Below are 15,338 nucleotides of genomic sequence, written 5' to 3' on the forward strand. Positions count from 1 at the left end.
CATTATTGTTCACTAGAAACCTGCAATTGTTTTCCTGGTTTCCTCTCAAAAAAACAAAACCCAACAACATCGTTTTTGTCAAATTCTATCACTGAAAAAAAACCTAACAAAATGGTAATTTCTGGGTACAACCATTACTTCCTTCCAAATCTGATAAGAGCAGCAAAATATAAATCTATACATTTTTAATGCAAATAAAATGGCCGAGGCTGTGAATGTAATTTAAAAAAATCTACACATACATTTATATTTAGTTGTAGAAGATTTCTACAAAACAGGTTTTTCTTTCTTAATGCTAGTGAGCATATTGCTCACATTTTATGCAGAAACTGCTGTTTTTACTCTCACTCTCCTGTGTAATTTGCTACTTAAAACTGTCTAACAACAACTATATATTAACTTATAATGGCAAGGCATCTAGCATCAGCACACGTTTATTGAACCAAAGCAAGCACAAACACCTTAAAGAATTTACTTAAATTCAGAATATCTAAGAATCTTGAGTTGCTAACCTGTGTTGAGTAACCATCACATCAGAAAACAGAAGACATCAAAGGAATTGAACAATGTTTGCTAAGTGGGCTAATAGATCAAAAGACTCAGCATGATTTAAACAGTATCTAAGAACCTGCGTTTTTTCACAAGTGGTGGTTCACGCTAAACTCACCCCTGTTTACACTTTAACAGGCCAGTAGAGGAGCCCTACAACAAGCTGGAACTGCAGGAGTGCTCCTGACCTCAGGTATCCTGCACAGCCCTCAGAGGGGAAAGTCATTAATAAAATTGCTCAAGGAACTGGAGGTAAGACAAAAAATAAAGATTTGAGAAGTTTTATGTATGTGACAGCTTCATCTGACAGGAAAGCAGAGGCGGTAGAGGAGCACTACATTATTTAAAGGTGAAATAGGAGCTTCATGTTTCACTCGCAGTCCAAACAGGCTGCAGCAAGCATTTATTAAAAATGCGCAATCATCTTGTCAATATATATTAAGGTCACAGGATTGAAACATCTTCTGAAATGCAGCACTTTTAAAGCTGTAGTATTCTTTATTTCAACAGATCCCTAAGCAGTCAACATACAACATGTGATGAAAATGCATGAACTAATGAAGAAACTGCTAAGTATTTATTCTGAAAAAATGCAAGTTTTCTTGAAAAGCATTTTAGCAGAAGGGTCTAAGCCTATCTGTAGGTATGTGCTATATTGCTTTCATACATGGCATGTTCAGTAAGTCAGTAAAGTAATAAGCAGCAAAAGCAGCACAGAATGAAGACACAGGGTCGTTCAAGGAATACCTGCCTGCAATAAGAATAATGTTTTAGAAGCACTTCCTTTACCTCAAAAAAGTGTTCCTCAATTAATATAAAAATTGTATATTTAAGCTAACTAAATTTAACCCATATATGAAAATAATCCTGTGAAATGCTTAAAATACACCATGTTTATTACATTTCTACATCATGCCAAAATAGTATTTTTCCCTAGCAGTATGAATAAAAAGTTTCCTAAATTTGCCTAACTATATATTAGCTTAATTTTACAGGGAAAACAGATCCTTAGAAAATTAAATCAAAAAGAAAGAAAAAAAAAGAAAAAAAAAAAGAAAGAAAAGAGAAGAAAAAAAAAGAAAAAAAAAAAGGAAAAAAAGCTGTATACTATTACTTAAGAAAGGTCTCCAAAGGAGACCCTTTGGGCATGTCCGGTCCCTGTTCTTTTCGACTTTTATGCTATGGAGTATTTTCTGATAACAGGCCCCATTGCTGTCTCTGCTGCACCCCAGTAAGGTTTTAATACTCAGCATGTGATGAGAGATGAAACCAAGTGTGAACAACTTTCAGGTCCCATGAGTAGGCCGACTGTTGAAGCTGTCAGGTTCAATTGCATCATTCCACATTATTCAATGCCCCAAACTGCTCCCTAATTGTTAGGGGCTTAACATATTCAAAACCATTGTTTAGGCTAATGCTGAAATGCCTACAGTTGAGTTTCCATAAAGCAAGGGGAGGGATTTAATGGTACTTAAACCATTACTGAACTTTCCTCCTTTCATGCTAGGACAACAAGGATGGCCTTAACAACCAATCCCAAGACAACTTCTTAATACTTTATATTCAACCAACATATCTTTTCCTCTTGTTCTACAAAAATAACTATTTCTATATTGTAGTTTTACATTACAATACTTCGATGATGCTTTACAATTACCTGCAGAATATTTAATTACTTACTCTAGTCCATACATACTTGTCAAAAATAATTTTAAAAGATTTAAAAGATTCTCATTTAAAATAAAAACATCATTGCTCCTGAACTGCCTGCTCCTTAAATACGATTACCATATTAACGTGCCTGGTGTCATAATATTTATTGATAACACTTTTTTTCTCCCCTCCATGAGTCTAGCACCATTTTTGGTGGTAAACCACATTTCAAAAGTATACAGTAAAATACTTCTCAAAGCAGTATACAAAAGATTTGATACAGGATTTTTTAGAAAATAAAGTAAATAAATATCCCAAATGAAATGTTCAGCTAAGTATTCTAAGGGAGTTTCTTTTATACTTTTGAGAAAATATTACTAATGTTTACATACAACAATCTTGCTTCATGAAATAAGGGAGAAAATTCAAACACTTGACTCGGCCAGTCAGCAGAAGCGCATTTCATCTAGGAAATTCTGAAGTCATCTTAAACTGATATATTTTAGTCAATGTCAAAAGCAATATTCATCTGAAACATACAGTATTAATAACAACATCAAAAATAAAACCTGTGTTCTGATTAAATGAGCTTAGACATCCAAAGATATTCATGTGATATACATAATGTTATTAAAGACAACTGCTTTTTCTGCACAGCTAAAAAGCTGTTGCAAAAGCAACCTGTCCTTAATTTTCACCATTGAGCTTAGACATCTGAACAAAGTGATTTTATCTCCACAGTTTTGGAAGGCCAGTTACATTATGGGGAGCACATCACAGACCACTCTTCTTGGTATTCAGCGCGATGGGAAAGAAAATCCTGCTGCTTCCTCGTCCCTCCCAAGCACCTTGGCTCCTCCACAGAATTTCCCTTGGAGGACGTGGGCAGCCACTGCTGCACATCCTCCCGTGTAGCTGTTCACACGGTGTGAAATACACTCCCACAGAACGAGTGACCAGGCTGCACGTACTGTAGCTTGCAATACTCAGAGCAAACCCAAGACAAACTCATGCCAAAAGCAACAGCTTTTCATGCATCACTTATGGCAATGCAAGCCTTCAATATTTTCACCACAAACATGGAGTATGCTTAAAAATGATCATCTTGTCCTCATTTCCTACATAAAAAAGTCAAGCTTTCCTGTATATTTTCTTGTATGCCAATAAATACCAATGGAATTGGAGACAACACGGAAAACTTTTATTAAAACCTTGTTTCCATGCTTCTGGAAGTCAAATGCAACAGCATAAGCACTACCTACGTGTTTTTAAATGAATCGGTACATTTCATGTTCATTAGCTAAATACAGTTAACTTTAAAACTATAAAACTATATTGACTCCTTAACTAAAAGGACCTACAGCACTGAAAGTGGAAACTGCCTACACGGTACTCCGTACAGCTCATCTCATTTCATCTGCTACCATAGCTCCATCAGCAAAATGCATAACCCCAAATATCCTCTGCAGTCTTTTACTTATTCATTTTCTGAAAGGAATACTAGAACTGAAAAGACACCCCATCCCATCTGCCACCATTACTATCGCAGCACTTTCAAGTTCTGAAAGTTTTCTACAACCACAAAGCTGCAATTTTCTGAAATGAGTAGGACTTTACAAAGAAATCAAAAAAAAAAAGTCCCAAATCCCAAAACTTAGACAGTAGAAAATGTTTTCACCAACTGCCTGAAATAAAAGAATTAACTGAAAAGCTTAATTAGGATGCCAGAAGAGTTGAAATGAGATCATGAAGAGGTTGTGTTATTTCTTAGAAAAAAAAGCAACTTTTCAATCAAAAAGAGCATTCAGTTGACATAAAAATTATTATAATTAATGTCTGTTGGCAAAGCTGTATACATGACACACAGTTAATCTATCCATAGCACAATTATAAAACAGTAGCAAAAACCCTTCAAACTCTAGCTGTGATGAAGACTCTTGCCTATGAACAAGCTAATAATAAAATACTGTATTTGAGAATCAATTGTTTTGATTAACATGCACAAATAAATCCTTCTATTAAATGAAACCATCTACCCTTGAGACAACAACACTCAAATATTTTCCAAGAGGCATGAATGAATGCAACTGGGAAACACAGTGGGAATTGAAAGGCAAAATGAAAAATTAATGGCACACCTACAGAAACTAATTTATACCTCTGTCCACTGTACAACAAGGGCACATCAAGTCATTATAAACCACATGGGTATAAAGTCTATCTTCCAATAATGCGAAAAAGCTACAATCTCAACTGTACTGCCAGTTTACTCTCCCCCTCCATTTTTAGTGAGTTGGATATTCTCTAAAATCTGAAATAATTTAAAAATATTTGGTTATAAATTTGCAGATTACACAAGGAAGATAAGCCTGTAGGAAGCACACTGGAATGCTACCTCATTAAGAGTAGTATAACTTCACTATTTTTCATTAGGAAGCTTTGCAGAGATAAAATCCTGGGATTCTTCCATCTCCCCACAAACCTAAATGAAACTGAGCTATTGTTTTTATACCACCCCCATGTACCTCAGTTTGCTCCTCCAACCTTTCCATCTACCTCTCTCTCCACAGCACTTAACCTGCATGTGCTCTACGCACACAATGCAAGCAACATCCAGCATGAGAATCTGTTTGCCTTCAACTTGCATATCGGGAACCACAATTTCACTTTCACATTGACTAGCAGAAGGAATGATTTGATTAGGAAACAAAGCCAGTATACAAATATACTATAATAATTTACTTTCCCTACATGAGCATTCAAAAGAAAGGCAATATAGTGAGATACAGTAATAATACGTCAAGTAATGGCTTCAAGAGAAAAGTAACTCCTTCCCAGATTGTCTATAATTTCAAATATAGCAATGATCATGAATTAGCTCTATATTTGGTGATATTTTAAATTTCTAAATAAATGAAAGCTGATACAATTTGCTATTCAAATGACGAACCCAACATGCAGAGTAGCAGAACACTGCTGTGCGCAAAATGCTTGCAAAAATACTCACCATCTTACACAAGGCCTGTAAGGACCCTGCAGCAACAGTGAACTTGGCAGCTTTTAACAAAAGACACACTGCAGAAACTTGAAATATTTTTGAGTCAAACCTAAACATCGCTTTATCTAAGCATTTTTGTATTCTTTTCATTGCATACAGGCTAGAAAAATCCACGTTTTTCACATTCAACACCATTACTATTGTCTCAGGCAGCTAAATTGAAGTAGTGCTACACTCAGTTCATCGAAGAGGTCAGTGTGCCTCAGTTGCCTGGAGACTGATGGTTGCTACAGCAGCACCAGATAAGCCAGGCTAAATAAGCTTCAGCTCCAAGGCAGAAAACATTTACTGCTACACAGAAACATTGATGTAGTTGTCTCAGCATGCAGCACTGTGCAAAATCATGCAACTGCCTTTCAAACTACCTGTATACTGGATAAATATACATGAAGACAATCTTACTGAAGCAAGAGGAAAATATAAGAAGAGTTTAATTAGGCTAAATAGTAGATTACTTGCAACTATGATTCCTTTGTTCTTCTAGTTGAGTCACATGTTAGAAGGAATTTTCCCTCTGGCTGTAAATTCTTCCTCCTTGCTACTCTCCTCCACCCCCACCCCAAAAATCCTCAGTCAGACTGAATGAAAAGAAAATTGGATTTTTTTTTTAAACATCTTGCCTAGAAGTACTAAGGAATTAAAACAGGTTTTAAGTGATGAACAAGAAAATTTTAATGGAAAAGCCTTTACTGCTAGAATTCTTTACACATTTTTAATTTTTTAAGCTCTTGAACTTAGGAAGATTTGACATAAATACGGTTTAATGTTTTTTGGAAGAGAAGTCACTGTCTTGTATTTATAGCTAACCACACAGCATAATCCCTCTCTGTCCTCAACCCAGTGAGATGCATGTAGAACTCTTCCTAAAACTACCAACATCGGCACCTTCATGTGACTAGTCCCAAAAATGAGCAAGATATTCTCTTCAGAATTATTTCTTTTCATCCTGGATATGCTGGCTTTCCATTTTATATCTTTTTTTTTCTCCTTTAACTCATGACTAAGGAGTTTTCTTCTTTAACTCAGGGACAATGGAGTAGTTTTAGCATCCAAACAGTCAGTGAGACATGTTGATATTTGCCTTTGACTTGGTGATAAGACTAGAAATTATTTTTCATGCATCCGCTATTTCTATTTATTAAAAAATTCTAACAGTCTAGTAAGGATAGTATGTCTTCTTCCTGGAACTACACTTCTTAAATCACGTACGTCTTGGTTTCTAGATGTTATTATTATTCTATTTTTAATTGCCACTCATTTTAAAGGTAATGCAAATCATCATTGGAAAGACAAATCCAGACCAAACCCAACACATGACCAAACCAATTAAGATTTTCTAACTTTATGTTGAATCTAAAAACTATATTGCAGCGTAAGTTACACCAGAATCGAGTATGAACTAGATTAAAGTAAAATAAAACAAAAACCTTGAGGGTTCTAGTTAAGATCCATATGATTACAAAATGTATTGTTTGTCTGTAGGAAAGATCATTTAACTCTTTTCACATGAAAATAATTGCCTTCAACAAAAGGAAAAAGATTAGTGTGACCTGATGTCATGACGTTATTCACTGCAGGGAGCTTATTTTGGAGAAGTTTAACAATGAATTAACATGCACTGCTATAAGCCATGTCAATCCTTTACAAAATTGACTGCTTTCTAAGGTGAAAAAGCCTTTACATGCTTTACCTGGGCACCTGTTACACAATATGCAAGCTCTACCAAAGTTGCTAGCTTTGCAGATAAACCGGTAGAGATCTATATTAGTAGCTCTGGAAAGGCTAATCTGGCAATACTTCTATACTGAGACTTCAGGAAATAACCAGCCTCAGAGACCAGACTTGCAAAAACAGCATAACAGGTCTTCCCAAGTTATGTAAATCATCCTTGATTACATGTGCAATGTGATATGCCACAATTAGGATGAGCTGCTGTGAATGGAAAGAATAGAATTGTTTGAATGAGTTTAAGAACATTTCAAAGTCGCTAATTAGAAGTCTTAAGATACCTGATCCAAAGGTGTCTGCGGTGGCGTCGCAGCCATGACAGCTGGTTGTGCTGGATGCCTTGGCCATGCAACAGGAAACCAATTTGAAGCAGCCATCTAGTGCTAATGTTAATTGAAGCCTGTCCTAGAACTGACGGCAATTTGTCTCTTCTGATGATTTCTTTCTACTCCCAAATAAATGTTCATTAAAGCACTAACAGCTACTGGAGCGGCCATCTTCTCTTCAGTGCAGGTGGCTCCCGCAGTGTGTGCATTATGTGAACTTATGCTTTAGCCTGCTTGGCTCTAGTAAATTTCAGATGCTTTTTCGGAAACTTTCTTCCTTTCCTCATGTCTAGTTCAAGCCAAATATTGTACCAAAACAAGCAAACAAACAATCAGAAAAGGGGTATGTTTCTCAGAACAACACTGGGAAACAAGTGGAATGAGGTTCTACTTAGCTTGAGGATATCCATAATTTAAGACTACCTTTGGAAACTTGGCAGGCAAAAAGTGAAGGTTTTGCTCATTTTATTGTCCAGTGAAAACGTGCAAATTTTCTGTCTGAAGATGCTACAAGACGACTTCAACTTTAATTTGCAACAAACTGAAACTACTTGTAGTTGTACTTTTGAATTCACTTATAATTTCATCTGCAATGACGACCCGTCCCTGTTTTAGAAGGTATCAACAAGCCTTCTCCTGAAGTGGCTCCTGTTGGCTGGGATAAGAATTACTGGACTAGAGTATTTCACAAGGTTATAAAATAAAACCCACTGAAAGACAGGAGTACCTGAAGGCAGTCAGGTGCTCTACATTCAGAACCTGAAAGATCTCAGGATTCCTGAACTTCCACATTCCTTAGATGTTAACAAATATCTCCAGATCTATTGAAAAATTTAAGCCCTAACTCCCTTTAAAAGCTGGATAGCACAAAGGAGCATAAATACCACTATATGCTTAGTATAGCAAATCCTGCTGTTCTCCTACAGCATCCAAGGGCAGTAAAGCCAAACCTACTTCAGGGATAATGGAAGTGATTTAAGCAAACTAACTTCACTTAGAATTGCAGCTGAATGGTCTGTATCTAGCCTCCCAAGCACCACATCTCCACCATGCAGGCAGGAGTTTATCACACCATATTAAAGTGGTTCTATCAGGCTGAAAATTAAATCCAGACTAGATAATGAACAGCAACTATTCAGTTTCCCTTCTCTGTGGCCATTGCTGTTACAGATGCTTATTAACCACTAAACCCACTAAACTCAAGTGAAAATTACCAAAAATATCCTAATTATTATTTTCTTACTCTAGCAACTATCATTTCCTGACATGCGTGACACAACTCCTGCCATACAATGTCAAAAGATACAAAGGCACTTAAGTCGCTGTTTTTATTATTAAATCACTGAGAATAATTTATCAGAAAGAGAAACACTGTAGACTGTTACAGAACAAAATAACAGGCAAACAAACATCTTCATTTTGACCAAATACAAAACACAAGGAAATCCTTGCAGAAGCAGCCAAACTCAAATGTGGCCAAATTCAAAAGCCAGAAAGTGATTTTTCCTCAACAGAGCATTAAGATACATACTGCTGAGAGAAAATACAGTAGTTTTTGATCTGCTAGTTTACTGTCACAGGCAAAACAGGCAGTAACGACAGACAGGTAGAAAGGATCAATACACAGAAAACCAGGAACAAATGGATGCATCAATTCTTATATATGTCTTTCTTTTTTCTCACATTTTTGCAGTTGTTAAATACATTGTTATGCTCGCTGAGTTGAGCTGTGTAGCCTAGCAGAGGCTAAGTTCCCCCAAATACAGAAAAGTTAAAGGGAGCCCAAAAAAATGTGCATTTCCAGCAAGCATCTCTGATTTTTGCTAGACCACTGATTCCCACCTGGTGCTGAACACCAAATTCAGTTATGGCTCATCCTGAAGACCAAGCTAATCTTCTCTTCTGGGTTTTGTAGACTAGAATAAAAGTTACGCTTGCGTAACAGTTCAGATGATGGAAGTTCAAGGTTATGTGTTGGCACTGTTGATACAGAGAAAACCCAAAGACGATGTCATTACTAATTTCCAACAGGCAAATACTAGCTACCAAAATATAGTCCTAGAATCACAGGAGCAGCGTAGGACTTCATTAATTCTCTGTGTAAACACAGAAATTCCCTTTTAAATTGTCAATCAAATCTTGTCACCATGTGAACCTCCTTTCATGTTTCAAAAATAGAGTTTTTAAATAGTAGCAGCCCCAGACAACTAAATCTATGACCATGTTTGAAGACAAGGCAGACACTGACACAGGATACACGATTCCTCTGGGGGGAGAGGAGGAGGGAAAGAAAAATAAATAAATAAAGTAAAATCACACAAAATTCACATCTCCTCCCCCACCTCCCTGAAGAAAAAAAAAAAAAAAAAAAGGACAGCAATTTCAGGCACTTAATTAATCTACAGAGAGTTCAGCTAAACACCAAGATGGAATACACCTCACGGTGTCCTTTGTGTGGACATCAGGCGAAAATACTACGGTATTTCTGCTCCCAACTGCTAAACATGCGTTCTGCCCCATTGCTTTCAGAATGCACTTACTCTCTTCCTGAGTGTAACAACTAAAGGAGTTAGGGCAAAGCTCTTTCTTATTTATCTTGTCCTTGTCTTTGGTGATTTCATGGACCTTTGTCTTATCTCAGGGTCTCTTTTCCAGGCCACAGTCCTACCCTATTCAGCCATTCCTTATACACTTGCTATTCCTTGCCACTGTTCACTCTTGCTGCTCTTCTTATACTTCTTCCAGGGCTACTGAGTCTGCTCTGCACGAAGACTCTCTTTTCCCTTTACCTTGAATTTCACGTGCCCTCTTACACCACCTTGTTCACCCAAGACCCGGGGGAGGGCAGGGGGGTCCCTCTCTGCAGTTCGTCGCAGTGGATCCTCAGCACCTCCCTTCTAGCCCCTCTCCCTTCTCCCCTCTTCCTTTCTGGATCATTTATGAACGCGTTGAGCTGTACACATGGGCTAAAACACCGATCCTTTTGAGATGGGAATGGGAAACCCTCCCCTGGAAAAATGGAGTATCTGGGAATTTTGTTGCTGCTGTTGATATTATACTCTTTCCTTCAGTGGGATTTTAGTAAAGCCTTTATTTGGCCACCTATTTTTATCAAAGACGTAAGAGGTTTTTTTTTCTGAAATTCAGTTACATTTGGTAGAATGGGCTAACAGGTTTCAAAGTTACCAGACAGAAGTTACATACAGACATACGGTGATAACACAAGCCTTGTTTCTTCAGTAAACCAGTCCAAAAAGATTACTTAAAAATATGATCTGCCACCTGCAATGAAGTTTCATTTGATATTGAAATGTATTCTATATTAGTATGCACTTGGCATGTCTCCAATACATATATTAAAAATATGTATATTTATGTATTAAGCTGTGTTTTAATTTTTCATATTTTATATGCACTATTTTAAATCACTGTGGACACCATAAATTATAGACTGATGCCTTCTATGCAAAGAAAGAGATAAATTGTTATATGCAAGACAGATTCCCATCAGAGAAGGAAAAATTTAAGAAATACAGAAAATGCAAAAAGCATCATTATGTGCAGTGAAGAACTCCTTCATACACTCTAATAGTTTTTGCTTTCTACTACTACAACTTCTTATTCCCTGGCCTTGACAAATGCATTCTTGGCCAACATAAATCCACACAAAATGCTACCATAAAGATAATTTTTATGGCTCATTACTTTGACCATGTCACCTTTCACTTTGCACCCCTCTGCTGATTCCCTCATCCCTTTGCTATCAAACACAAACTACCCACCTTCATTTGTAAGACCTCTCAAATACAGAGCTAGAGTATACATGTCATCCTTCATTTGCTATCTAGATGTCAGCCCCGGCCTCCTCTTTGCCTCTACTGGCCTTGGTTGTCAATTTGTCAAATCTCCCAAATCAACACCTTTATACTTCAATTCATGTCATTATTTTAACGTGAAATACCCAGAAAGTTTCCTGACTTTCCTGTCTTAAACTCTTCCTTAAAATGCTGTTTTAATAACAGGCACTCAGTTAGAGGCTGGTGCACTGCAGCCGGCATTAATGTTACTCATCAAAACACAGTCACGATTACCATGCACTTCCACAGACCTTTCTAAAAATCCATTTCTGAACTCTACAAGGATGGAACTCCTACCCACTATAACGTTCTTTACAACAAACACAGTGTGCATGAACCTATTTTCCAAATAAACAAGAGGTTTTTAAACACTGAAAATAAGCAGATCAGTAACATTGTTTGCCATCTTAAGCTCTTTTGGTAATTTACCTGAGTTGCAGCAACAACAGTAGTTACAGAAGGCGCAGTTGAAGGTGATAGAGCTCCCACCTGCAAGTGGCTTGAAGCCTGCTGAGGTAAATGAGAACTGGAAACGGGAGTGCTAGATCCTGAGCCAGATACTGCATTTGGAAATGATACTGCTACATCATTGCTGCTAAAAATACCTGAAAAAAATTACAAAAACAATTACATGCATCTCTCTCTCTCTCTCCCCCTCCCTCTGCTGTTTAGTAACCATGTAAATACGCAACAGAAAATTAATCAAGATAGACACAATAATTTAATAAACAATACAGAAAGTTCCTCGATGTAATTCGAACCGTGCTCAGAAGTACTCTTGTCATTGACATTTTACAATTCAGGAAACACAGATTCAGTTTTAAGCTTTAATAAAATGGTTGTGATACATCAAATATTTATATGCATTATGCTGAAATATTAACAGTAGCAGAATTATTGGCTCAAATGCTTGCCTTCAAAATCTGCTACCTGCATTTATTGTCTCAATGAGATACTACTATGAATATTTAATTAGATAAAGATTTCAGTATTAGGTTGTATAAAAGATTTGAATGCAAAATACTTTTTGACTTTAAAACATGTGGACTAAATACATTTGTTCAAAAAGTTTTAAGAGAATTTTGGCAACTACGAGGATTTCTTCTGTGGTTTTAGGAAAAAAAAGGACAGCAAGTTTGAGGCCAGTCCTCAAGATTTGCTGGTAGAAGTGGTCGCATTTCATTTATTCACAAACTAGCACCCCATCTGTGGTCTACGAATGCTAGAGCAACATTTCTGCTAGAGCAGGCAACAAGTAAATGACTAAACACGTTAACATTAGTCAGACTTGTATGTTAGGAATTTGAATAGAAGAGTGCATACCCCTCTACGAGGCCATTACTTCTGCTCAGCTACATGCAGGGAGAAGTTGATTATGTGGGTCAGGAAAATCCCTATTGACCAGAAGCCCAGGACAAGAAGTAGTACCTGTCTATGAAACTGTTAGGCTCCACGTGCATTAGATAAGTGAGCTGTCAGCTGGCCAAGGAATATCAAGCATGGTAGCACTGAACTGCAGTTAGAGGAAGAGTGCCACAGGGAGTAAACAGAAGTAGAATGAACATGGTTAGATCCAAAAAAAGCCACAGAACTGAAATGCCAGTTAGAAGGCAAAGGGTGGAGCTAGTTTGTCACTCACACAAATACTGATCTGGAGAAGGCAGAGACAAGAAGATAAGCAAGGTTAAACACTGCTCTCCACCCAGCCTTCTGCCTGAGCAAGGCAGAGGGAGGCCAAGATAACCCAAACCCACACACAATAGCAGATCCTGGCTCATTCTACACTTCCTGCCTCTTTAACCATCACAAAAAGCTAAGAGAAAACCAGCCAGACTCACCAGAGAAAGAACAGCTGAAAAACTCAGGTAAAGACATATTCAGAAAAAGGTCATTTTTCCCTCTGCCTAAGCTAGGTTAGTCACTTGTTTTAATCTTCTCCCCAGCCTCTTCATCACAGCTCAGTTTTACACCGGCTCCTCTTTCCTACCAACCTTCGCCTTCTTCCTCCTTTCCTACCTTATTTGTCCCATCCCATCCCTGACTTGTTTAGGCACCACCCCAGAACTCCACCACAGGGGAGCTGAGGGCCGCCAAGATCCTCAAGGTGTTCACATGGTTAGGCCCTTTCGTCCAGCTCTGTCTCATCTAACTGGGCAGTAAAGCCTGTGCATTCTGCTCTACTTTGGTCTCTCCACACTGCCAAAATAAACACCATTAACAGAGTTTTGCTATTGAATCTATTCTTCAATGCTACATCAGGCAACCACAAAAGCTATAAATAATGTGTGTGTTTTTTTTTAAGGCCCTCTTCCGTAAAATAATAAAATCTCCTTTTGAACAAAGGTTTTAAATTAATAAAACAAATGTAGGAGCTTCCCTAAACACACTTAGCATTCTGGATATATATTCTATATTATAAAAGCTACTAAATTCCTTAAAAAAAAAAAAAAAAAAAAAAAAAAGATTCTTCTGCAATTGCTTTGCTCCAGGAGCGTTGACTTTAAGGTGGAAATAAATAACAAAATATCACAAGACTTATGATCAAATCATAAGAGCTGGTCTCCATTGCTGTTATCATTCTCATAAAATATCAGTGATAATGAACGGAGAAAATGATGACATTTTCAGAGGGAGTTAAGTAGTGACAAAGATAGATATTTTGCCAGAAAGCTAAAATGAGCCCCAAATTCAGAAGCATGCTGTTGCAGGGTTTTTTCTGAAATTTGTGGAACCTCACATGTTTAATAACCACAGAGCTTCTGCTGTTTTAATTGTAAGGTTTATTCTTCCTCTTAAAAATACAATTTGAGACTGCAAGCAGACAGTTATAAAACCATGGGCATAAAGTTGCTTCAAAAGACAAACAGTAATTTGCTAGTGGAACAAGACTTTTTTTTTTAATTTAAATATAAAAGCTCACTATTTGTTGCTGTTGAAAAAGACAGGATGAAGAGGACCTATCCACACACTTTCCTTGAATTAAGTATTTCCATTTAGCAATACTTTAACATGATATATAGAGCACATGCACTTTGTGGAGGCATTCATGTAATCAGGATATTACTGCATGCAACCACTCAGATAAGAACTGGATACTCAACATGCAAATCAGTCCTTGATTTTCACACCCTTTCAAAGATAACTGTATAAAAACTGTGCACATATCATGTGAGAAAACCAAAAAAGTTTTCTTTTTTTTCTTTTTTTTCTTTCCCCCCTTTTTTTTTTTTTAGGTAAATCATTTTCCAAATTTGCAAAGAATAATAAGGAAAGCCTGAACATAACATAAATCAAAGTCAGGTTAAAACATATTAAATTAAGAGTACTCCCCCACATTACTGAAAAGCTAAACAGTCCCAGGCTGTGATGAGACACACTGTGCAATCTGCAAAGGCATGAGCAGCATACTGCTAAATACAAGCTGAGGAGTTTAACGAAGAGGTAGCAGTTTGGCTGCTGATACACATGGAAACAGGCACTTAAACACTTTTGGGGTAAAGTCTGAGTGTACTCAACACTGCTAGCACAGCTGCCCAACACCATGTCAGGCTCTGAGAGATTAAAAAAGGCACATACAGCCTGTGTTGATTAAGTGAGATTTTTTAACAGAAGAGCAAATGAGTATCCCTGGGCAAGCAATACTCGCCTGCTCAGCACTGAAGGATGAGGCTACAGTGAAAGGGGCACATGCAATTGAAAGATGAAAAAATGTTCTTTCCGCTGACAAAAAAAAATGATGAAATAGATAACAGAGGAAATCTCTCTCATAGTTGGCTGCTCCTAGTATTTTTCAAAAACTTCAGGACTAGCATCACCCTGCCTAAGAGTTTTTAGAAATGTTAACTTGCAAGCCCACAAGAGATGCACATAACTACAGACCTTAGATGTCCCTTCCTATCTTGGTGAGGGCTGGAAAGGAAAATAATTTTAAAAGGGACTTGGTATTGGAATACACAGGAATAAAACTCATGCCTTAAGAATAAGAACCAGCTTAAACCTGGTGATTTCAAGAACATCTCCCTTAAAATCATGACAACTTTCCATACTGAGCAAGATGAAAAAGTGTTTTTAATAGAGTCGCATGTAAAGCAGCAACTAAGCATTTAAAAAAAAAAAAAAGATGATTTACTTTCCTTAAACAAGCAAGAACATGTTCCTTTCTGATAG

At 37.1% G+C, this 15,338-nt stretch overlaps 1 protein-coding gene across 2 annotated transcripts in view; it reads right to left on the bottom strand.

Moving 5' to 3' along the window:
- MLLT10 (MLLT10 histone lysine methyltransferase DOT1L cofactor) overlaps positions 1–15,338 on the bottom strand; it is a 116,987-nt gene that overhangs the window by 15,760 nt on the left and 85,889 nt on the right. For both annotated transcript variants that reach the window (XM_088533977.1, XM_088533978.1), the window contains one exon: positions 11,601–11,776. In XM_088533977.1, the coding sequence (XP_088390103.1) occupies positions 11,601–11,776 (176 nt within the window). The remainder of the gene's footprint in view (positions 1–11,600; positions 11,777–15,338) is intronic.

Source organism: Tinamus guttatus, unplaced genomic scaffold, assembly GCF_059628265.1.
Source record: "Tinamus guttatus ecotype Peru unplaced genomic scaffold, ASM5962826v1 Tinamus_guttatus_pri_ptg000530l, whole genome shotgun sequence".
Classification (NCBI taxonomy): domain Eukaryota; kingdom Metazoa; phylum Chordata; class Aves; order Tinamiformes; family Tinamidae; genus Tinamus; species Tinamus guttatus.